This window comes from Benincasa hispida, chromosome 8 (genome assembly GCF_009727055.1).
Source record: "Benincasa hispida cultivar B227 chromosome 8, ASM972705v1, whole genome shotgun sequence".
Taxonomy (NCBI): domain Eukaryota; kingdom Viridiplantae; phylum Streptophyta; class Magnoliopsida; order Cucurbitales; family Cucurbitaceae; genus Benincasa; species Benincasa hispida.
Genome location: NC_052356.1, coordinates 57667916 through 57692947, shown reverse-complemented (window position 1 = coordinate 57692947; position 25032 = coordinate 57667916). Strand labels below are relative to the sequence as shown.

At 32.1% G+C, this 25032-nt stretch overlaps 2 protein-coding genes across 4 annotated transcripts; one reads left to right on the top strand and one right to left on the bottom strand.

The window, feature by feature from the left end:
• Positions 1–2275: 2275 nt before the first annotated feature.
• Positions 2276–13984, bottom strand: LOC120083394 (organelle RRM domain-containing protein 6, chloroplastic). 3 transcript variants are annotated; one of them, XM_039039146.1, is made up of 4 exons: positions 13598–13984; positions 13438–13506; positions 13242–13348; positions 2276–2434 (listed from the first exon to the last, which is right to left on the bottom strand). In XM_039039146.1, exons 1-4 carry the CDS (start codon positions 13872–13874, stop codon positions 2390–2392), a joined length of 498 nt encoding a protein of 165 aa, XP_038895074.1. In that variant the 5' UTR covers positions 13875–13984; the 3' UTR covers positions 2276–2389. The 3 variants fall into 3 exon arrangements, with proteins under 3 accessions (XP_038895074.1, XP_038895072.1, XP_038895073.1); XM_039039144.1 differs by lacking the exon at positions 2276–2434 and adding an exon at positions 11039–11344 and having other exon boundaries at positions 13598–13979; XM_039039145.1 differs by lacking the exon at positions 2276–2434 and adding an exon at positions 11374–11666.
• LOC120083393 (protein REVEILLE 7-like) lies at positions 7068–10029 on the top strand. The gene is made up of 7 exons (XM_039039143.1): positions 7068–7153; positions 7379–7446; positions 8057–8188; positions 8283–8394; positions 8483–8544; positions 8728–9156; positions 9278–10029. The coding sequence occupies exons 2-7, from the start codon at positions 7435–7437 to the stop codon at positions 9977–9979; spliced, it is 1449 nt and encodes a 482-aa protein (XP_038895071.1). The 5' UTR covers positions 7068–7153; positions 7379–7434; the 3' UTR covers positions 9980–10029.
• Positions 13985–25032: the final 11048 nt, after the last annotated feature.

Genomic DNA, 25032 nt, shown 5'->3' with positions numbered 1-25032 from the left:
TAGCTTCTGAGCCCATGAGAGTGAGAATTATGTGCACATAAGTTAATGAATGTTTATAAATGTGAAATGTTAACTATCTACCGTGTGTGTAGGTAGAGTTTGAGATCAGACTCATTCAAGGCTGAGGTTTGAGTATTAACCTCGTATATATGATATGCTTGTTATTATAAGTTGAAATAGATTCTAAGTTTCTTACCACTCACTGAGCTTGTGAAACTCATTCTTTTCTTTCATGTTTTTCTTCCCAGGTAGTGAAAGGTAAGGAGTTCCAGGGTACTGCTAAGTTCAAGGTCTACCACAAGCCACAGTTACACTTCCGAGGTTTTAAGAGTTGTTGTTTTAAACTTTGTAGTTAAGTCTTGGAGTTGTATAAACGTTACATTGTTGTAATAAAATGGGTCTACTCAATCAATTGTTATTTATCTCTTTGACTTAAAGTTTACTGAGTATAGTAACGTAGAGATGACCAGTAGGTATCATAAAAGGATGGTATCTGCAGTCCCTCACGCCTCTCCTCGGGCTCAGGAGGTGGGCTTGGGGTAGGATGTGATATTCTTAGTACATCTCCCTAAATTACACACTGATATTTGCTAATTTTGTATGTAATCTTCCCAAATCATAAATGTCAGCGTTATCCAAAGTCTTCTGATGAAACAAGAGATATAGAATCTGCTTCGTCCATTCTAGGAGGCCGACAATATAAGACTCTGACTTAAAGGGCACTTAAGTGGCTCACCAATTTCGCTTATACCAAATCTTATATCTTTTCAGATTTTCTCCAAATTTAGTTGTTTTTATTAAATATTATATCAAATTATAACATAATTTTCAAATCTTTTGCATAAATTATGTTTTCACAATTGTATGAATTTCCAAAATTCTAAATGAGTTTTCCAATTATGAAAATAGATTTTCCAAATTGATTCAAGATGATTATTGCACTGTCATTTTTAAACTTTGGAAATAACAAATTTTGCAAAAAAAATGGGTAAGATTTTGGATATATATTGAATCTCGGTGTTAATCCTTCCGAGATTCCACCGAGAAAGCTCAAATATATCGGATTTTGATATTATTTTTTCCGAGATTAACACCGAGATCCACATAATTGCACAAACTTCTAAATTGATTTACCGGTTATCTAAATAATTTACCAATTGTTTTTTCAAATTTCTCCAAATTGTGTAATATATGGTAGTGTGAATTTTTTAATTGTGGAAATATTTGAAAAGATTACATAACATTTAGAGAAATTAGCAAATTTCGACAAGTAACTCTAGCGAGTTGTATTGAGAAGATCCAAAAACCATCAATAAATTAGAAAAACTAGTTTTTTTTTAATAAAACATCGGTGGTCGATCTCGAACGAAATAGACCGAAAAAGACTATTCTAACGAGTTTTCAAAAAGAGTTTATAAAGGAAAAACTTAAATGTATTATTTCTAACCATTCACTTAATCAACATGTTTGGTTTTTTCTTTTTTTTTTTCTTTCTTTTAAATGCACTTGGCTGTTGAGGGTTGACCATTGTAGTTTTTGCCTTATTCATTGTCCACGTTTTAATTAAATAAAATGAAAATTTTCATTTGATAAATTTAGTCAAGTTAGTGGTCAATGCACAGATTAATATATAAAACCACGAATCATGCTGCACCGAAATCGGTTGAAAAAATAAAAAAAAATTAACACTACAGGAAAATTTCCTAATTCTTCGAAGGTGAAAGTGAATTTTAAAATAAATAAAAAAAAAAAAATAGAGCTATTGCGATGGATAGTATTCTAGGGTATTAATAATATTTAAAATAAATTGCAAATATAGTCACTTTTTGTTAATACCATAATTAAAAATTTCCTTGATTTGAAATAGAAAAAAAAATATATCTGCGTTCGATTTTCCGATATTCTCCATTTTATCGATTTGTATCAGCTTCATCCTCGCGCACGTATTGCTATATTCTCCCTTTTCTCAATTCTTTTATTGTCCCCCTTCTTCTCAATTCTTCTCTGTGGAATTCTTCGACTTTTGACTGATTTTTCATGGTGATTCTTCACCAATTTCTTATGCACTTTTATCAAAACCTCGTGTTAACCTTTTCCCTCATCAACGTCAAAAATCATGCAGACTAGAGTTACGAGAGTCACTTCTAATGTCTAATGATTAATGTATAGATTAATCTTGCGATGTATAGATTAGTGTATAGATCAGTTTGCAATCGCCTCTAATATGCTATTTTCATGGAAGTGGAAGTGATAGAAACTAGGAGATGTTTGTCGCTGAATTTATAGATTCGCAAATTGAATGGCAAGAAGACGATGTTGATGAGTACATCAATTGTCATTGATTGTATTAAATTTGGTGATTAATGCATCAAGCCTTTCTGAGTTTCCTCTAGAGATTGTTGAGGATGAAGTTTGGTAACTCTGCCATTATAGACTGACGTTATTTGGAAAGAAAAAAAATTAGTAACATATGTATATACAAACAAGTATAACATGAATATCAAATTCGAACAACAAAAAATATCAAAACATTACCACTAGACTATCAAAAAAACATACATAACTACTATCAATGATATCTTTCTACATTGATAACAATACAATGATATTGCTGAAGAAACTATCAATGATAACCACGATATGAGGGATCTTACTGATATTGATGATAGAACTTAAGCGATATCTAGATATCGAGTTTCTTTGAAAGTTGATAACCAGTTATAGAAGTCTATCATTAATAGTCATTGATAGCCTTAAGGATTATAATTCAAGGTTGATTCTAATTGATGAATGTCTATCAGTGATAATCACTTATAGCATCATTCAATGATATCGACTGATAGTTGCTATCAGTGATAGCCATGATAGAAGATTACCAGTCGTATTAGTGAAATTTTCGGGTCTAAACTCTTAGGTAGTCGGGGTCCAAACTTCTCTGAAGCCATATTACACCAGTTTCTCCCATGGTCGACTTGATGGCTTAAAATGAATGTCGGTGGACAAAACCTGAGGTCAATTCGTTTCCAACGAAAAGATTATCTTCGGATGAAAAAAAAACCCTAATTAATTCTAATGGACAAAATCAAACGAAGAATAAGAGTCTGGTTTGGTTGTTTGCTATTTTTATAGAAGTGCCCTTGAGAGGTATCAAAAGAGGGATCGTACGAATGTTTGAAAAGGACATGAAAATGGACAATAAGGTAGTCAGTAGCTATCACTGGTAGAAGCTACCACTGATAGCATGTTGTCGGTGATAGAAGCTAACACTGATAGCACGTTATTGGGGATAGAAGCTACCACTAATAGCATGTTACCGATGATAGAAGTTATCATTGATAGCATGTTATCGATGATAGAGAGCTACCACTTATAGCATGATATCAGCGAGATCATTGATAGCATATTATCAGTGAAAGAAGCTATCATTGATAATTGCGATATGAGGGATATTAGTGATATCGGTGATAGAAGTTAGGTGATATCTATTATATCGAGTTTCTTTGAAAGTTCATAACCAATTATACAAGTCTATTATTTCTAGCCTTAAGTGTTAATATTTCAAGGTTAATTTTAATTGATGAAAATCTATCAAGGATAGCGACTGATAACTGTTATCAATGATAGCCACGATAGAAGATTATTAATGATAGCTACTGTGTTAATCTTTCAAAGTTAAAAGTCATTTATGAAAGTCTATTAGTGATAGTCACTAATAGTTTTCCATCACTGATATAGTTCAATCTTTCAAAGAAGTTGGTTTTCTTTCAATGTTGATAACTACTTATAAAATTCTATTATTGATAGCCACTGATTGTCTTAAGTGTTTATATTTCAAGGTTGATTCCAATTGATGAAAATGTATCAATGATAGTCACTTGATAAATTGATAATAAATTGAAAGCTAATATTTCAATATTGTATTAATATTTCTCAAATTGAAAGCTATCACTGATAGCAGCAATTAGTGGCTATCATTGATAGCAACTATCGATGATAGCTTTTAATTTGAGAAAATCGGAAAGAAGCGAGAAAAATGAAGGCTAGACGTGGACTTTTTAGTATTTTACCATTTTTGTTTTATATATGCAATTATTTTATTTTTATATTACATATTCTATTATTTTAGACTTGAATTCCATTTATGCAACTAGCCCAAAAAAAAAAAATTTGATAATTTAGGCCCCGTTTGATAACCATTTTGTTTTTGAAAATGAATACATCCACTTCCAAATTTATTACTTTGTTATTTACTTTTTATCAATAGTTTAAAAAAACAAAACCAAAATTTGAAAATTAAAAAATATAGGCTCCATTTGGTAACCATATTTCTAGTTTTTGTTTTTGAAAATTAAGGTTATATCATCTACAATTCTTACCATGATTTGCATATTTCTTATGTATAATGGTTGAATTCTTAGCCAAATTAAAAAAAAATAATAATAAAAACAAAAACAACTTTTTAAAATCAATTTTTTTTAGTTCTCAAAATCTTGTCTTTTTTTTTAACCATTCGTGAAAAGTAGATAACAAAGGAAGAAATTTGGAGGAGAAAGTAGTGGTTATAGGTTTAATTTTCAAAAACAAAATGAGTACCAAACAAGCCCATAGTTTTTCAAAAGTTATTTTTATTATTAGAATATGGCTAAGAATTCAACTATTTTACTTAAAAAAGATATAAATCAAAGTAAAAAATAGAATGAAATAGGTTTGATTTTTTTTTTTTTAAAAAAAATAGTAATTAAATGGGGACTTAAAAATATTTTATTATTATTATTTTTAAGATAGAAATAAATTATAACTTGAAAGCACATTAGACAATGGAAGAGTACTATTTCAATCATTTAGGAGAAGGACTATAGAGCTATATGCATAGTGTGAAATAGTGATTTCCACTGAAAAAAAATCTAATCTAATGATTTTTTTGAGGGGAAAACAAAAGGGGAGAGATTTTGAATGGAGAAGATGTGATGTAAGTGTTTTGAGTTGTTGTAAAATCATAGGGTTCATGGGAGGAAGTGACAGAGAGGCAATAAGTGGTGGGATTCAATTTCATACACAAAGAGTAAAGACAAAACACACAACAAAGATTGTTCACACATTAATCTAACTTTACTTTCCTCTCTCCTATTTCTCTGCCTCCATAAGGACAAGGCATTGGATATTATTATTTCTAAATCTTTCTTCAATAATTTCAAGGGAAAAAAAAAAATCACATTTCTTTTTCCTTTTTCAAATCATATAAAAACTATGTATTACTTTGACTTACTACCACAAGAATCAAATGTGCTTTCTTTTATTAACAAAAAAAATTTACAGTAATCTTTGAGAAATTTTCAAAAATTGAAAGTTAAGGATTTTTTTTATCCAAAATAGTAACATTTTTTTTTTATATAAAGGATGATAAAAGTCTATTAATATCTATAAATGATAAAAATTTATAGATATTTATTACTGATAAACATTGTAGATGCAGATAGAAGTCTATCCGTATCTATCGGTATTTTTTTTTTGCTATTTTTGTAAATAATTTGATATTTTTTCTATTTGTAAAAATTTTCCTAATATTTATGTTAGATTAATTTTTTTTATTTATTTTTACAATAGGGCAAAAGGATAGTTTTAGGCAAAATTTTAGATTTCACAAATGATTGGTTTTCCACCTCTTATTAATGTACCCAATTTTAAGAAAGTTATTGCTTTAACAATAAATCGAAAATTGCATCTCTTTTTCTCGTCGTCATTAATGAAATTACATCTTTTTCTTTTTTCTCTTTTTTGCTTGTTAAGGAAAAATAAATATTCCATGAGAGAAAAGGACTTCTTTGGGTCGAGAAAGCCAACGGATAATTAAGAGAATATATTTTTTGAAATTTTGATTTTTTTTTCTAAATTATACTTTTGGTTAAAATTTTCTTTTATCATGTTTTTTTTTTTTTTTTTTTTTTTGTTTTTAATAAATTTTAGTGTGTAAATGCTACTTCTTCTCCACCTATGAGTTTATTTGGTTTGTTATTTACTTTTCTACCCATGTTTTGAGAATCAAAACAAAATTAAATTCACGTTTGATAAACATTTGATTTTTTATTTTTACTTTTAAAAATTAAGTTTAATCCATCTACATTTTTTTACCATGATTATCAATCGAAGTTTTCAAGACTAAAAAATAACTTTAGATTTTTTTTTATTTGTTTTTACAAATTGGAAAACAATTCAAAAGTTTCTAGGATGTGATCAAGGCTAAATTAATAGAATCGATTTACTAAACATGATATTTTAAATTCAAAAACCTAAAAAAGATTGAAATTTTAAGAATAAAACTTGTAATTTAATCCATTTTTTAGAATAAGAGGGAAAGGGACACCCAAAGATAGAGTAATGGATAATAATTAAAAGGGGGGGAAAAAAAAAGAAAGAAAGATAGTGTAAATTAAGTTGGGAAAAAGAAATAGAAAAAGATGGGTAAATAAACTTGGTGGAGAAAAAAAAAAAAGAAGAAAGAGAAGAAAGTGGCAATAAGATAGGGAGTGTTTGGACGTAGGAATAGGAACACATTGAAAATGGAAAAAAAGTGAAAAAGAAGGAGTCGGATTGGTCGTGGAAAATGGAAATAATACCTTCCTCCCCATCTCCCCAAACCTGTCAACACCACCCTAAAATATCTAATTTTCAGTTAATTATAATTAATTATTATTATTTATTTATTAATTTTTATATTTCTTAACTTTGGCCTTTTATGATGATATATCCGCCCACCCTTCTCTTCAGGCTTCAATGTCTTCCACAAATATATTTCTCAAATATCTTTCTGTAATTTTTAAAATATGAAATTGAAAAAAAAAATGGTGAAAAAAGGGGGAAAAAAAAGGTGGGGCGAGAGAGTGACGCGTGTACGTGGCAAAGTGGAAGCTCAGCCACAAGATTTAGAAAGCCTTCTGGAGGTTTCCATGTGGAATTAATAAAACTCCCAAAATATATGCGTCTGACGTGTCACCCTCTCCTCTTCCTTCCTCTTCTCCTGACTCTTTCTCTTTTCTTTTTATGTTTTTTTATTGTGTCTTCTCTCCCAAATCCCATCTCCTGCTTTTCTCTCTACTGCTCTCGATTCTTCTTCTTCTTCTTCCCAGATTCTATCCATTCCTAATCGACTTACCAGGTTTGTTCTTTCTACTCTTTACTCTTTTTCTTTTTTATAATTCCTCTATTCTGGCTCTCTCTTACTTCAATCTTTCCTTATTTTCTCTCTACTGGGTCTCTACAGAACTTCAATTTTGGTAACTAATTTAGGAACTGGTGGTTTTTGGGGGTACCCTATGGCCTTCTGATTAATTCCTAAAGATCATTTTTTTTTTTTTTTTTTTTTTTTTTTTTTAAATTTCAGGCCCTTTTGCTGAACTCTGAGATCGAACTTCCTCGCCAGTTTTGTTGCCAGCGCTAATGGGTGTCCAGGTAAAATCCTACACACTGGTTCCCCCCCATCTTGTTGTTTTTCGTGGAATTTTTCTGTGTGGGAGTTGATTGATTGGTACGAGCGTCCCTCTGTCTGGATTTGACTTCCCAATTCATTCCTGTTCTTTAGTACTCATATCTCACTTGGTGGTATCTTTTTTTTCTTTTTCAGAGAAAAAGGAAAAAAAAAATCTCCTTGCCAATTTAGTAACCTAACCCCTGTTGCTCCGTCCTTTACTGAAGTATTTGACTACATAATTGAGCCAAAATCTTGTCCTCTTACTCATATGGTTCTGGTTTTTTATTGCTTGAATCGTACTGGGTGGCACCAATAGATTCTCATGTAGTTTATAAGATTCCTTCTTTGTTGGTGGATTGTAGTCATAAAGTTAATCTTTTCCCCTACTTCTGCTTTGTGCTGCTAAGTGCTCCTACAGGCTTCACTTTTATTTTACTGCCTAACACATTGAACTATGCATTGCATTGTTACAAGGGTTATACGTTTATCGTTTATGAAATGTGTTAGTTGACAATGGAATTTTAGAATTATTAGCTCCAATTTTTGGTGGGCTCTAACTTTTGATTTTTATTATTTCAATATGGAATGTAGGAAAAGAATGAAGGCACACTGTCAAACGGCTCAATTGCAGCTAATAATTGCCTTTCCAATGATGGGACACAATTGGATCCACTGATGCGAGTTAGCTCCCTATCTTCCTATGGCAATGAAAATGCATTGAAGGTAACAACATTTACTTCTATGATTTCTTCACTTCTTTTTCTTTTCTGGAAGGCCTTAGCTCTGAATTGTAATGGAATTCTAATGGTATGAACAGGTTAGGAAGCCCTACACTATTTCAAAACAAAGGGAAAAATGGACAGAGGAAGAGCATCAGAGGTTCCTTGAAGCTCTGAAACTCTATGGTCGTGGATGGCGTCAGATCAAAGGTAAGGCAGTTTGAAATCAGTTGTATGAATCTAGTATTTGCAATACCCACCCAACCCATCATTTAGTGTTACCTTGATCTTCCTGCAGAACATGTAGGCACCAAAACAGCTGTTCAGATCCGAAGCCATGCTCAGAAATTCTTCTCTAAGGTCAAAAATGCCTTTTGTTTTAGTACCCCAAAAATATAAAATCATTACCAAACAAAATATGAAGGGGATGATAGTGAATTTTTTTCACCAAAATAGATTGTCACCAAACCTTTTACACTTACACGTACGTTTTGAGCAACCATTCTCACCCGAAGTTTTATGTTGTCTTTTGTTGTGTTTCAGGTAGTGCGAGAGTCTAGTGGTAGCAATGAGAGCTCCATTAACCCAATTGAGATTCCTCCACCTCGACCGAAAAGGAAGCCACTGCATCCTTACCCTCGCAAAGCGGTCGATTCTCTCAAGGCAATATCAGTTGCAAGAGAATCAGAGAGGTCTCCATCCCCAAACCTCTCACTTGCTGAAAAAGAGACCCAATCCCCCACTTCTGTACTGACTGCATTCAGTTCAGATGATCAAATTTCTGCGGTTTCGGAGCAACATAATAGATGCCAATCACCTATTTCGCAAGCTGTTGACATGCAGTCAACTAGACTTTCTCCTGTTAAGAAGGGGGAGCTGTACCCACCATCAAAATCAAATGGAGGAGAAGAAAAAGGAATGCTATCGCTCGAATCATCCTCAGAGCGGTTTCCAGAAGACTTCTTAACTCTGGTAATTTAAAATGCCGTCTTAATCTTGCACTTTCTTTCCTCTATGAACTTGATATCTAGGATCTGACTTTTTTTTTTTTTTTTTTTTTTTTTCTCTGTTTTGCTCTTGCCTAATCGTTCAGAAATTCAAGCCAGGATCAGCATGTAAGAAAGTGGATAACAAGTTGCATACTTCTGTTAGAAGCATAAAGCTTTTTGGAAGGACTGTAATGGTAACTGATGAGAAGCAACCATCCCCTCATGGTTTTGAATTCACTAAATCGTTAGCATTTGATGGTGACAGTAAGAATAAGTGTAAAGTGTATGCTGAGAAGCCTGTTCAGACCCTACCTTCAAAACATATGGATGTAAGTTTAGCTCTTGGAATGGATAACAATGGTGATTGGAATATGTCACCTGATGGAGCACCTACATTAGCGTTAGGGAATCAGGACAAAAGTGTCCCCTATGTTAAGGCGATGCCAAATGCTCCTCAAACTTGTTGGTCTTTGTATCAAAATGTACCGTATTTTTATCTTGCTCCATCTGATCAAACTTCAACTGGAACATGTACTGACCATGTTATGGAAGAAAGGATCCAAAATGACAATTCCCTGGAGAGTTCTTGTGCGGATTCATGTTCTGGCTCCCCCAGTAAGGATAAAAATGAAACCCAGAGTCCAGAAGTAGAATGTCAAGTGCCTTCTTCGATAGGAAGAGGTAATGCAAATGAGAGTAAGAAAGGGTTTGTGCCTTACAAGAGATGCTTGGCTCAGAGAGAGACAAGCTCTGTGCTGATTGTTTCAGAAGAGAGAGAAGGTCGGAGAGCTCGAGTATGCTCGTAACGTAGCTTCTGCAAAATCATAGTGGAATTGGTCCAGCAACAGATTTAAGGTCCATAGAAAGCAAATAACCACGATGCTCTGACATGGGTTTCTGAGTTCTCTCTTTTGCTTGAGATGAAAAAATGGATGCCTCATTTGTAGCATATCACATCTAAAGTAAAAAAACAGGAGGAGCGAAGTTTGATTTAACATTGGNGGGATATATGAGTGACAATCATTCATTCTGTAAAACAGAACGGTGTTACTCCATGACTTTTGACATATTTGCAAACGTTATTTTTGGAGTTTTTATTTACATCTTCATAATGGAAAAATTTTATTTCTCGGCGAATAGAGCTTGAAAGAGAGAGATACGATTAAATGTTAACTAATCTTTGAACAAACTTGGCTCAACTTCCTGGTGGAGATGGTTCAATTTGAAGGCCAAAATTATTTAACGGTCAAATATTTAATCTTCCTGAAGATGAAGAATAAAGAGCACTTTCAGGACAAATGAATCTAGCTTCCAAGCATCCAATCAGTGGCAATCTTAAACACTGTGTTATTAATCCAAAAATTATTTTATTCACTTTCGTACTCTCGACTAAAGTAACACAACACAGATCCGAAGTAATGGGAAAATCCCCCCTTTGTTCTCCACTTAAAACTTGTTGCCAATACATAAGGAAGTATTTTCTAATACCTATCCATCCATGACTGCCATATCACTAGATAGCGAATATCATGTAACTAAGTGATGGTTCGTTTAATTTAAATTGGGAAGTTCGCAGGTTCTTGTGATTACAAGGGGAATCTTCGACTTGTCCTTGAGCATATTTTTTTTTGCTAAGGAGAGAATTTAGCAGGGACGGAACGGGAGGGCTCTCCTTGTTTGTTTCAAATTATGTCCCACACTCTCCTCACGGGTATGCGTCTGGTATGGACATCCCTAAAATTCCTCTTAATATTTCTAAAAATCCGTGCTCAGGATTTAAGCAAAGCACTCATATTCTTGTTTCAATCTGTGATCTTTGACCATAATTCATGCCTCAGAAGTTCATATTTGGTTAGGTGAGCCACTTGACCAATCCCAAATATTAATATCATTAATTTCAACAGAAAACGCTGTTCCTGAAATACACTTTGACTACATCATAATTATACACAATCAAGATCAAGCTTTCTCATACCAATAACGACAATGCAGAGACCGTCCATGTATATATTATTTATATTTAAACGGCTCCTTTAAAAATGAATGTGAATTTTGAGGGAAACAATGATCCCTATGTACTAGCAGCGTTAGCTAGAGTTTTCTTTGAGGCCTTGGCGAAGCTCCGATCTGGATTTTGCAACTTCCACAAAAATCACCCTGCCATCCAGAAACTAAACCAAAGTTTCCCCTATTAGCTCACAATGCTACTATTCAATGATTGAAAATACTTTGCACCAACAAAATTTAAGACGAAGATCATCACAGATTCTCTTTTTATTTTATTTAGATTTTAAAATAAAATAAAAGAAAAAAAATCCCTCACAATCAGTTGGCATAGAACAAACCCTCCCGGCTATAGGCTTGATTTCAAAAGTAGCCTTTTTCTCTTGAGGTAGCATCGGAATTTTATCCATGGAATCCGAGAAGAGAATATCATATCAATTCATGCTTCCCAATGAGAAGAGGTGGGGAGAGTATATCCATCAAATAAACCTGGGAATAAGTTCTTTGACTGTTAACTTCGACAAACATAGTTGTCACTACAAATTGGAGGAAACCTCGAGGCCAAAAAGTCCCTCATATTTAACAGTACTTTTGCTAGTTGTGGAACTCTGATATACAATTTTTTCGCTAGAAACGAGAACTTATTGAATCTAGTGTTGCTTGAACTTAATTAAAAATAAATCCTTTTATATAACTTGTTCATTAAACAGTGATCGGTTTATGACAAGTCAAGCCAGCAATTAGGGTTTAACCATGATATTTCTCTAATCAATTCTCTTCCAAGTCCAAGTTAAAACTATACTGAATTTTATTACGATTAAGTATGTAGAAGTAGAACATGCCAAATATTCAAGAAACCTTCGATATTTTGGTTTAAGCAGTATTTGATAGGCCTCCTAAGCGTCCCACATGATTTACTTATAATATGAAGGCCAAAGACGAGAATGACCACCAATGTTATTGAGTTCGAATCACTTCCAGAAAAATGAAAAAATTACTTCAAAATAATTTCCAAAGTTTTCATGGTATTTAGTTAAATGATAAAAATTATTTTGAAGATTTAGAAAACACCAGTGCTTTCGCTTTGAACACCTTTCCCCTTAGCCAAAGCTAGTTGGAACTAGTCAGTTTCATAGGTAAGTGATCGTAAATAGGAGAGCTTTGGGAAGGAAAGGAAAAGGGAGAGAATTAGTTACTTCCTGCTGGTAAGTTTCATTTTGCTCAGGAGACAGGGGAAGAGCCAATGCTCATGTATAAAGCTTTGGTGAGTCTGAGTACCATCCAAGGCTTTGCATGTAGCAAAACGGAAATTTGATTGCTACAGCGGGTTCAGTTAATTGGATTTGTTCCTCCTAACAATGTTAATCTAACGGTAACAACTAACAAGTAATCTACCTACTGATATATACACATTCACTAATGTAATAAAATAAAGTCATCAGGTTCATAATAACAAATGCTTAGATCAGCATTCAACTATTAACTATCCACTGAAGCAGTTCATTTTTTCGTTTGAAGGTATAACAGTGTTAATTTTCCACAGCTGGGAAAGGAAGCAAGATTAACAATAACTGGATGAACGCTACTTTATATCTTCTTAATGCCACCTTAAATCTATTGCATCCACCTCTTCCTACCTAGACATCTAGTCTCTAGCTAAATTTATAGAGAATTTCAACGTCTCTTGCTTTGTGTAATGCCTAAACTGGAGATTCTAATTTCTGTGATTTTATATCATAGATACTGAGAGGCTTGCTCAAGATGACAGTTAATGGAGTTAACTTCGCAATTTCTAGATTATAGTCATCCTTTAGAGTTCTTATAGATGGATCTACTGTCTTCAGCTAGAGATGATGACCAAATGAGATATACTTCTAGACAGCTAGCCATATGCATCACAAAATCACAGTGGATAAGAAAAGAGAATTTTAAGTGGATTTTGGCGATTGAGAGGATAATATATAGTATATAACACATAAGAAAACAATATGCATTATGAAAACTACACTCATTTAGAAGATATAAGACAGAGTATCGATTGCAAAGATGGAGCATTTAAATTACCTTGCCGTGCATTCCCTCGATAGCCTTTTGAGATTCTTCTTCAGTAGCATAACGGAGGAAGGCAAATCCTCTTGGTCTATTGGCTACTTTATCCATCACCAAATTGACTGAAATTTATAACAATTGATAGCAGTTAGCGCCAGATATCAAGTATTGAGACAAAATGGACGTTCAGAACACAGTACTAGTCGACGACCTTCTACAAGTTGGCCAAAGCTTTTGAAAGCATTTCGCAAGCTCTCTTCAGTGGTCCGGAATGAAAGTCCTGCAGGCGTGAAGTTGGAATCATTCAACAAATCCAAATTGTCTCAAACAAAATTAGGCGTAAATACACAATTGGGAGAAAGAAAATCAACCACTGACGTAGAGCCTGGTTGAAGGCGTGTATCTTCTGGGAGAAGGAGAAGGTGAAGAAGAGGCACATGCCAATGAAAAGAGTGGTGAATCTGAAATTGAGTGAGTCTTCCTCACAGAGAAGAAGGGGAGTGGCGTAGAACTGTAAGCCAATTGGGATCGAATGCTATGAATTCGAGTATGCGTCTCGGTTGAACGGATATTATTATGATGAGTAATCTGAAACTGAAAGAACGGTTTTGGAGCAGCTGCGACTGTGAATGGTAATCCGGCGGTCATTTTCGTCTTCTCCGGCGTTTTACCCGAAGGCCGCTACAACAGTTCGAGGAATTCGTAATCCGGAATATTGGGGACCATACCCCATTTTTCTGGGTTTTAGACCTGCAAAACGACACCGTATGACATCAATAAATTTTCAATTACCCCTTTTTAGAGAATAAATATCCATCAATTATAAAGCCAACCCAATTCAACCTCAACCAAGTTTGAAATCTTAACCTGGGAATATTAAGTCTGAAGTTAGACAAAGAGGTTTAGATAGTCCGAGTTTAAAAAAATTGTGTTTGGAATACAGTTTTTCGAACTCTACTAGGGGTTTAAGAAGTCTACACAAATTTATAAATCATGAGTTTGAGAAATAGTTTCTTGTATTTAATCAATTGTTAGATTTTAGATTAGTTCAAATTTATCGTTTTAATTATTTTAGTATGGTTAAGTTTAAAATAAACTAAAAATTTTTTTAAAAAATGTTTGTTTTTTTTTTTAAAATGAAATAGAGATGTGACTAAATTTATAATTTTGTTAATTTATTGTTTTAATAATTTGGTATTTTGATTTTACTAGGTTTTGAGATATAATTTCATAGACTTTTATCACTCTAACTGATTTGGAAGTGATCAATTTTTTTTCGTAACATGTTAACTTCAAATTGAAATAAACTAGGATTTCAGTCTTAAATTCAATTGTAGCCTAATGAGCTACTATTTTACACAAAAATGAAAATTGCCTAATTAAATTGAAAAAATGAAAATGTTAAATTAAGTTGGAACTTTCTATACATATAGCCTAAATAAATATACCTAATTATATAATTGTAGTCTAATGAGCTACTAATTTACACAAAAATGTAGGCCAATTTATTTTTTTAGCTCTCAATATGTAAAAGAAGTTTCTGGTGGTTTTGAATTTTTCAAAATAGTTTTCTTTTCAAAACCTATACAGTAAGGAAAATATCTCCAAAAATCCGAAAATTTTTGCCTTCATAAATGAAAGTAAGAATCGACGAGAAACTTTGAAGGAGAAAATAAGGTATAATTGATATATACTAGTTTGATAGTACGTGTACTACAAGAACAAGACAGATCTCTCGACGTGAAAGACCATCATCGGGAGTTCACTAGTCGGGAGATACACTATTTTCGGATGCCATAAAATAACCGTCAGGAGTTACTTATAACTCCTGACAACGTGTAACCAACGTCGGGAGTTCTAGTTAAATATGGCCTACCTTCCAATGGGTTAATTAATGCGTCGGGAGTTGTGCGTAACTTCAGATGCTAGTTTTACGTCGTCGGGAGATACGCTTCACATCTTTCATGATGGGCCTAAGAGTTTGAAGATGTATAACTCCTGCCACTAGTTTTATGGCATCGAGAGATAGGCTTCACATCATCATGCGACATCGAGTTTGAAGATACATATCTCCTGATGCTGACATATTACAACGCCAGGAGATTATATGAACTCCCAACGAGTAATTTATGGCATCGGGAGTTAGACATAACTCCTGATGCTAGCGTTTTGAGCATTGTAAGATACCCTTTAAAAATTCCAGATCCATCACAGATCTGGAAATCGATCTTCAAACGCAACTAGGATTTTGAGCAATTTCTCTTCGCCGATCTCTGTCGCAATGCCTTTCGTTGGTGCCCTTCAGTCGATCATCGTTGTTGCCTGTCGATCCTCAAGATAGGGTCGTCGTGTGGTGATCAATCGAGCACGGTCGCCGTCTCTCTTGCCAGATTTCGTGCTTTTTTGGATAAGTGCTTTATTTTTTTCCTTTTTTTTTTTTTTGTTAATTATGATTTTGTTCCTTTTTTTCCCTTCATCGAGCTTTTTGGACATCTTCATTGAGCGCCACGGGTTTTGTTTATTTGACTTAATTTTGATTTTGGGTAAGTGATCTATTTTTCTTAAGTTTTGCTATTTTATCCTAAAATTCCTAATAAATTGAAAGTGATTCTGAACTTGAAATCTATGTTCTTGAAAGTGATTATGAACTTGAAATCAGCGAGTCGAAGACGTTGTCATCTTATTGTGTTAGAAATTTTGTTGTTGAAAATTGTTAACGTACTGTTTTTACTTCCTTTTCCTTTTATTTTTTATTTTCTAGAGCATCTTTTTGGATCTATGGAAATTGTTGAGGTTGAAGTTTGTATATAGTAAATGGAAATTGCAAAGGTTGAAGTTTGTATATAGTAACTAGAAACTGATTAGATAAAGTTTGAGTTATGGTTATCTCTGCACGTTCAAGTCATTTGTTCATTTAAGCATTTAAGGATTCATTCATTGTGTGTTTGTGGAGTTTTGTATGTGTTTGGGGAGGTTTATGAAATTTGAATGTTGTGTCGGGTGAGTTGAGATTAGTTATACCTATTTTGGAGTTCAACTTGGAATTTTTTGTGTGTTTGTGGAGGTTTAAGGTTGAGAACATGTAGCATTGGAAGTGTGTTGATTTTCTTTGTTTTGTAGGATTATAGGATTTTCTTTGTTTTGTAGGATTATAGGATTTTCTTTATTTTGTAGGATTATAGGATTTTCTTTGTTTTGTAGGATTATAGGATTTTTTCTTTGTTTGTTTATGGAAGTTTATAAATTTTGAATGTTGTGTGGGGTGGATTGAGATTAGTTTTCAAATGAGGGGTTGAGAGTTCTTCTTACATTTAATCTTGATATGTATAATAATGTCCTTTAATTAATGTAATTGTAGGTAAACTACCGTTTTGGAGATGTTATTGGAGATGTTGGAGATGTTGTTGGAGATGTCATTTGGAGATGTCATCAAACTTTCTTCTATGTATTCATCAAGACATTTGTTTTATAGACCATCTTTGCTAACTTTTCTCTCTTTTGTGTTATAAAGAATACTATCGACTTTGTTTGTTTGTTTATGTGAATACGTTTTGTTCTTTATGTGAATACGTTTGATGTGTTTAATAATGTTTTAAATGTTAGGTTATTCAGATCAAAATTAAAAAGAGAAAAAAGAAAAAAGAAAAAAATACTTGGATAGTGCACTATTTTCGGATGAGTGCATCGGGAATTCTACTATCTCCTGACGGCTAGTAAATCTTTGGGAGTTTAATTTTAGAAATTGGGTTTCTGAATCAAACTCCTGACAACTTTTATATATCTATTGGAAGTCCATAACTCCCGACGCAGTAAACTAGGCTAACTCCCCATAGTATGCATACGTCGGGAGATGATCTCCCGATGAGTATATCCCGACAAAACATCCCACGACTATTTAATCGTCGAAAGTTGACTTCTCGATGTGTTTTTACCATTTTCGGATATTTCAAGTGTCGAGAAAGGGTGTTTTTTTATAGTGGTGCCTTGCACGTGTTGCATAAAGTTTAAAAAGAGAACTTAGTTCTAAAATCTTAATAATACAACTTTAATTTATGATTAAGAGATTTTTATTTTTTAATAAGTCATGAAAAAACATTTATAAAAATTTGGGAGTTGGATGAGGACAAATAATAGTATTTTAATGGAGTATAAAATGTATTATAAAAGAATATATAAATTAAACATGTATAAAAGAAAATATAAACTAAAATAAAAGAATATATAAATTTTGTGATAATTATATCTTAGTAAAAGAATTTGTTTTATTTTAATCGAGATTATTTGATTATCTTCCTAATTTCAAACTTTAATATGAACAAAAATATTATTATTATTATTTTGATTTTATGGTCACTTGTTAAAAAAATGTATTTGATATTTGGATTTGGATGAATTGATTATCCTCCTAATTTTGTACTACTATTCCTTAAATTTCGTGATAATTATCTCTTAGCTAATTTTTTTTTTAAATTTTAATTTTGATAATTTGTATCTTCTTAATTTCAAACATTGATTTAAACAAATATATATTTTTTAACTTTGTGATAATCTATTCTTATTTTTGAACTTTTTTATTGGATGTTTTAATTACCCTCTTACTTTTAAATCTTAAATTAAACAAAAATAATTATTTTTATGTTTCATTAAATTTCGTGATAATAGTCTCTGAGTTATTTTTTTTATATGATTTGATTATCTTGTTAATTTCAAACTTTAATTTAAACCGGGAATCTTATAAAGAAAATATATATCATGATAATTTTTTCTTTTTTAAAAAAAAAAAAAACTTTTTTTGTTTTGTTAGTCTCCTAATTCTAAATTTTAAATTAAGCCAAATTCTTTTTCTATTTTTTAAATTAATTTTGGAATTGATGATTGATTATCCTCTCCATTTTAAACTTTAATTCAAACCAAAGTATTATTTTATATTATAATCTTATCTATATTAAATTTTTTTAATTGATTTGGATGATGTAATTATCCTTTCAATTTCAAACTTTAATCAAAGATAAAATAGTATTGGTTTCTATTTTTGTATAACATTTAAAAATTATTCCTTTTTGTTAAAAAAAAAAAAAAAAAGATAATTTAACTATTCTCCTAAATTCATTTTTTTTTTCAAATTTTAGTTTCAACAAAAATATAATTTTTCCTATGAAAACAGAGACCTAAAATCTTGATCTCTTTAGATTTGCAATGATCTTCTTCTTGATTTTAAATTTTATTTCAATTTTTTATGAATTGATTTGTACTTAAAAAAATGAAAAGAGAAAAAAAGAATAAAAAAGCATGTAAAAATAGGAAAAAAAATTATTATAAACTCTTAAATTCATTGGTGTGTATTTACAAAAATAAAACATAAAAAAAATTACAAAAGCATTAAAATAATCGTGTTCTTCTTTGTCACTTTGTCTGCCTTTAAATTGTTTAAACAAGCAAAGTCGTTTCTCCATCATTTTCAATATGTGAAGTTAAGTAGGTGAATCTGATGCGTGTATAGAAAAAAATAAAAAAATATATATATAAAAAAGTTATATAAAATCACGCTATATGTTTTTACAAAATTGAAAAATATGACATATGTCAAACAAAAAGAGATAGATGATATCTTCCTGCTGAAGATAGAAGAACTACTTAAAACAAAGAAACTAAACTTCTTAAAGAAGAAAAATAAACACTAAGAAAAATGTTGCTATTTACAAAATAAAAAAAATACCTACAACAATTTTTTTTAAAAAAAAAAAAAAAAAAAAAACAAAACAAAACAAAAAACAAAAAGAAGAAAGCAAAGAAGTTAGCTAGAGAAAGTTGGTTACCAAAATATAAATAAAAAATAGAGATGAGATACGTGATGGAAAATGAGAGGTAGTTAATTATAGAGAAAATTTAGTTCTCAAATTATAATTTGATTTTATTTCATTTAAAAAGATAACTTTGAGAAATTTCTTGAACTTCAAAAGCAAGGTTTTTTTTTTCTCCATCTTCTTCAATATGTTAAGTTCAGTAGATGAATTTCTTGCATGTATAGAAAAACTCAAAAGCATATAAAAAAAGTTAAATAAAATCACTCTATATGTTTTTACAAAATTAAAAAAGATGACATGTCTTAAACAAAAAGAGAGGTGATATCTTCCCATAGAAGATAGAAGAGATACTTAAAAGAGATAAATTAAACTTCTTAAAAGAAGAAAAAGAAACATTGAATTTTTTTTATTTTTTTTTATTTTTTTTTTATTTTTTTTTTTTTAAAAAGAGAGGAGATATCTGATGGAAAATGAGAGGTTGAAATTAGCTATTTATATAGAAAATTTAGATATCAAATTATAATTTAATTTTATTTTGTTTAAAAAGATTTTTCTTTTGTTTAATGTGAATTAGAGATTATTAGAGATAAAATGTGATTTAAAACAAAAGATTTTTTTTTGTGAATAAGAGATTACAGGATAAAAAGAGATTACATGATAGTATATATTTATTTATTTAAAAAAAATACTTTATTTAAAGAAAATTAGAGATTATTAAAAATAAAATGTGATTTCTTCAAAAAAAATATTTTTTGTGAATTAGAGATTAAAGAATAAAATGTGAATTTTTATATTTATTTTCTCTTTATTTAATGTGAAATATATATTAGAGATAATATGAGATTTTTTTAATAATTTAAATGTAAAATTACGTAAAATATCTCAATGATAATCAATTAAAAAGGGTAAAAGGAGAAATAAAATGTTTCTTCTACTTAGCTCCTTTTAGATAGTATAGATAGCACTATATATTTGAATTTTCTATAAACAAATCAGTATATATTTGATAAGTGCACAAATAATACAATTTGTATAATCTATTTTTTTATACTCAAACAATATATTCAATGTATATCTACATTTTTTAGTACATTTGTAAACATGCAAAAACAAAAAGCTATGGTATATGCGATGTATATTCATTTTTCACTAATTAACAGTATATTCGACATATACTTGAGATCTCAATTTATAGATAATTGATTTTCAACTAGGAAAAATAAAAAATAAATTAAATATCCTAAAATAAAGGAAACGTTAATTTTAAACCAAGAAGGGAAGAGAGAATTCAAAAAGATAATATAATAACAATAATTTAGAAGAAAAAAACTCCAAAAGAAAAAGTAATTAGAGGAAAAGAGAAAGTGCATTTTAAAAAAATATTATTGTAATTAAACCAATGGCCTCTTTGAAATGATTTAGAAAAAAATGTTGGTCGAACTTGGTGGCTAGAGGTTGGTCGGTGATAGTTGTCGAAGGTGGCGGTTGGAGGTTGGCTGACTGCGATCGGAGATTGCCAGCCACAGTCACCAGAGGTGGTGTCCAGAAGTTGGCTGGCGAACTTTCTAGATTAAATTAGAAAGAAAGAAAACCAAAGGTAACCTATGGGTTTAAATAGTGTTTACTATTCAAACCAATGGAAAAAAAGGTGTAGGAATTAGGAAACCTAGGCTTTCTAGATCCTTACCTAAACCAGGGTTGGGCTTAGGATGTCTAACCCAACCAATCCTAACCCTTGAAACAAACACCCCAAAGGAAAGTTATCATGCTAGTAATGAGATTAGGACCTTATAAGAACATGGGTATATATGTAATTACATCCTTATTTTGGACTTTATTAATCATTGAGCAATACTTAGTCCATACTCCCTCTTCCTCTACACACGTGAAAAAATAATTTTTTTTATTAATTTATTAGTTTAAATACTATTTTGGTCTTTGTACTTTTAGTTTTAGTTCATCTTAGTCCCTATACTTTTAAAATATTCATTTTGGTCCCTATGCTTTTAGCTCCGATTCATACTTTCAACTTTGTTTCATTTTGATCAACTTTTAAAAAGTGACTATTTTGATACCAAAGTAAAAATGAAAATGAAAGGACCAAAATAGTCACTTTTTGAAAGTACAAGGACCAAAATGAATATTTTGAAAGTATAGGGACCAAAATGAAACTAAAGTTGAAAGTATATAGATCAAAATTAACCAAAATCAAAACTACAAAGACTAAAGTAGTAGGGGTGTTCAAATGACCTAATAACTCGAACAACCCAAACTACTCAACCCAAATTATAAGGATTCGGTTGGGTTAGTTTTTAATTTTGGGTTGTGAAAAAACGCTGAGGTGACTCGTCGCACAAATGCAGATGTTAAAAGGAAAGCACTGACAACAAATGTAGCAATAAATTATCAATAACAAGTAAGCAGTTAAAGAGACACAGAAGGTTGTAATCCAGTTCGGTAAAATCCACCTAAGTCTGGGAGACAATGTGTCCGAGAAAGATAAACCACTAGTATCAAAGAGTTAAACAGTTTACAACACAACATTTATCTACAATACATAACTACCACAACGACTTATGTAGAGCTCAACTCATTGATCACCTAGACTTCCCTAGATGTGAGACTCCCTCTCACATGTACTTAGGCTCTCCTAAATTTGGTAATATTAGTGTTGAACACTTCGACTTTCGACAATGTGTGAGACTTGTTATCTTCCCACCAAGTTAGTGAATTCCCTTCATTGATGAATCTTAGGATCCCCTAAGATGGAGAACTCTTTCTCCGAAGTTGAGTCTTAGACTCCCCCTAAGACCAAGAATCCCTTCTCTTCAACTGTGCCTTAGGCTCTCCCTAAAATAGAATAGTTTTTACATTCTTGAATGATTTACACAACAACGGTGCCCACAATGGATGAAGAATTTGTACAACGGAATGTAATGAGCAAAGAGCAAGAACACCAAGATGAACAATTCGACCACAAAACAAAAAACGACTTGCTCAATTACAAAAGCGGCAACCCTAAATGATCAGTATAATTCTACTCTAATAATCAAATTCAAGAAAGGAAACAAGTCCCCATTTGGAAAAGAAAATTCACACCTCAATAAAGGAAAATATCGGACAAATTATTACACCTGGATATTTCTAGATAAGGAAAATAATCTGCAGGAAGATACTTTGATGTCAGAGAGATGTTAAGATTTTATTTGTGACATATGCAGAAATCATTGCCTTAGAAAAATATAACACCAACTAAACAAATCTCCAACAAGTTAGGTTTGGTTGATTTTTTTTTGTTTTTTCGAGTTGGGTTGGGTTCTTATTATACTTTTAAAAATTTAGGTTAACCCAACTCAAATTTCTAGTATTATTAATATATATATATATATATTATAACTATAAATATTAAAACTATATATACAATTATGATATTTGCTTGAAGTTTGTAATAAATATCTTGAATTTTGATATTTAGGATTTGAGTTTTAATGAAATTTTAGTTATTAATATGTGTTATAGATAAATTTAAGTATTTTAAGTTAATAAAAAATACAGTAAATAAAAAGAAAAGGAAAAAAACAACCCGATAATCCAACTCAACGCATCCCAATTTTAAGGATTGGGTTGGAGACCATATTTGGGTCATTTGGATAGCCAGAATTTTTGGGTTGGTTCAAAAAATGGATTTGTACATAAAAAGCCTATCTTTGACCATATATTTTCATAAATATCTTTAAATTTGATTTTTTTTCAAAAAGGTCTTTTAGTGTTATTTTTGGACAGTTTTACCTTTTTTATATTTATTTATATTCGATTTTTGATGTTACTCTAATGATGAAAAGAGAAAATGCATTTATTATAGGAAAATTATTTCAAATGGTAAAATTGTTGAAAATATTTACAAGATATAGCAAAATTTTAGAACTATCAATGATAGATGCTAATAGACACTGATAGACTTCTATCAGTGTCTATCTGTCACACCCCCTCTCGAGCTTACCTTTTTCACCTGGAAGAAGGCATGAGGACAGTAGATTCCATCCTTCCCGAGCTTACCTTTCTCACCTGGAAGGAGGCATGAGGATAGTAGATACCATCCTTCCGTGATACCTACTGCCTACTCCAACTTATTTTTGCTTACAAATCTCTCAGCCAAGGAAATATATCAACAACTCTTGGCTTAGCTTATTTTATTACAAATAGTATAATGTTAACAAAACTCTAACTCTAATTATACAACACTCATAATAACAAACTTAAGTCTGGAAGTGTGGCTGTAGTGTGCCAGACCTTGACCTCAGCAGCACCTTGGAACTTCTCTTTTACGCTACCTGGGAAGGAAAACATAAAAGAAAAGAATGAGCTTCTAAAAGCCTAGTGAGTGGTAACAACTTACAGGGTCTCTTACAACATTTAACATTAAATGGCTAAAAAACAGTGCGTCAATCAAACACAACGAGGTTCTTTCGCAAACCTCTGGCTCGAACGTTTCCGTTTCCTGCTATCCCTACACATACACGGTAGACAGTTAATCCCTTTATGTGTACATAGATCTACTTCTTATGGGCTCAAAAACTAGACCCATCGATCTTCTGACTATCCCACGTGAGGTACTTCCCACAGGCTCAGAAACTAGGCCTTATGGCCCTATAACCATCCTGTGAGATTCCGCCACAGGCTCAGGAACTAGGCCCTATGACCCCTTGACCATCCCGTACGATGTATTCTTATCACCATACAAGTTACACATATATACTTGTAGGAAAATTCTCAACAATCATCCAAAGACTCACAATTTAACATATAGTTTATATTGAAAACAGTTGAAAATAAACCACTCACCTTGGTAGGGTAGGAACATTTTTCTCTAGAAGTTCCTTAGTTTCCTTGAGCTCCCTTTTGAATCCTAAATTTCAGATTCAACTACAAGCTTGTTCCAGACCTTATTTCGAGATATGTTCTTCTACAAACATGTTCTAGAATGTCTCAGGAAACTTACCTTAAAATCTTAGCTCAGAAATCCTCGTATTTTGGCTGGAATCCTCAAATCATCAAGGCTGGTTCAAGCTTACTCGAGAGCTTGACCCTTCTGTCTTTTCTTCACCCTCCAGCTTCATTCCTTGAAGCTTCTTCTCTGAAAGCCCTTTTCTTGAAAACTAGACTCTCAGAACTTTCAGATGACTTTGAAATCACTCAAAACTCATGAGTAGTTTGAGAGAATTCCTCGTCCCAAGTTGATGCTACTTCTAGACCTCACTATCCGACAGCATCTCCTCCTCTTGGAACCTTTTGATCAATGCATGACTTCCTCCGAATCTACCCTCTAACACTCTTACTAATGTTTTTCAAGAGGATTTCGGGTTACGAACTGAAGAGACACCTTGTGGTGGTATTTATAGGCTAAAAGAACCGATCCTTCTCATTTCTTAAGGCTTTCAATGCAAGACACCTCCTACTTTAAAAACTTTTTGAGTGTCTGCCCCAAGCTTTGCCACTACTTACTTCCTTGCCATTCACCTACTTCCATGCCACTCACATACTTGCATGAAGTTTGAGTTGTCTTCCTTGCATGAAACTCTATTTGTCCACCTCTTACTAATTCAAGCTCAACCTCTTCTCGGTTTAGCCACTTATCCGAGTGAATTCATCAGCCTTGCATACCGCAAGCCTCAGCAACATATAAACACTTGGCCCGTCGTCTAGTTCATTGTAGCTCTTGCACTTCATCGCATAGCTCCATCATTTAGTTAATCTCTCCCTATCACTCATCATCCAACCCTCTCGTTGTCGTTCATCATCCAGCCCTCTCACTGTCGCTTATCGTCTACCGGCTGCGCACATCGCATAATGTTTACACCCTATCGCATAGCTTCATAATGATCTCTCGTTGTTGCTTATCACCTAATGCTCTTGCTGTTGCTCATCGTGTAGCACTGACGCCTATCGTTTAACGCATCACACACATCGTTTAGCGAGTCCGCTTATCGTGTAGTGCCATCGTC

Bases quoted from the DNA above. Each gene is read 5' to 3' on its own strand.
- LOC120083394 (XM_039039144.1), bottom strand. From the start codon at position 13,874: ATGACCGCCGGATTACCATTCACAGTCGCAGCTGCTCCAAAACCGTTC. The intron at 13,507-13,597 runs GTTGATTTTCTT...TCACGCCTGCAG, and splicing joins AACCAGGCTCTACGTCAGTG to GACTTTCATTCCGGACCACT. The intron at 11,345-13,241 runs GTAATTTAAATG...ACTTTGGTTTAG, and splicing joins TCGAGGGAATGCACGGCAAG to TTTCTGGATGGCAGGGTGAT.
- LOC120083393 (XM_039039143.1), top strand. The intron at 8,395-8,482 runs GTAAGGCAGTTT...ATCTTCCTGCAG, and splicing joins TGGATGGCGTCAGATCAAAG to AACATGTAGGCACCAAAACA. The intron at 9,157-9,277 runs GTAATTTAAAAT...CTAATCGTTCAG, and splicing joins CAGAAGACTTCTTAACTCTG to AAATTCAAGCCAGGATCAGC.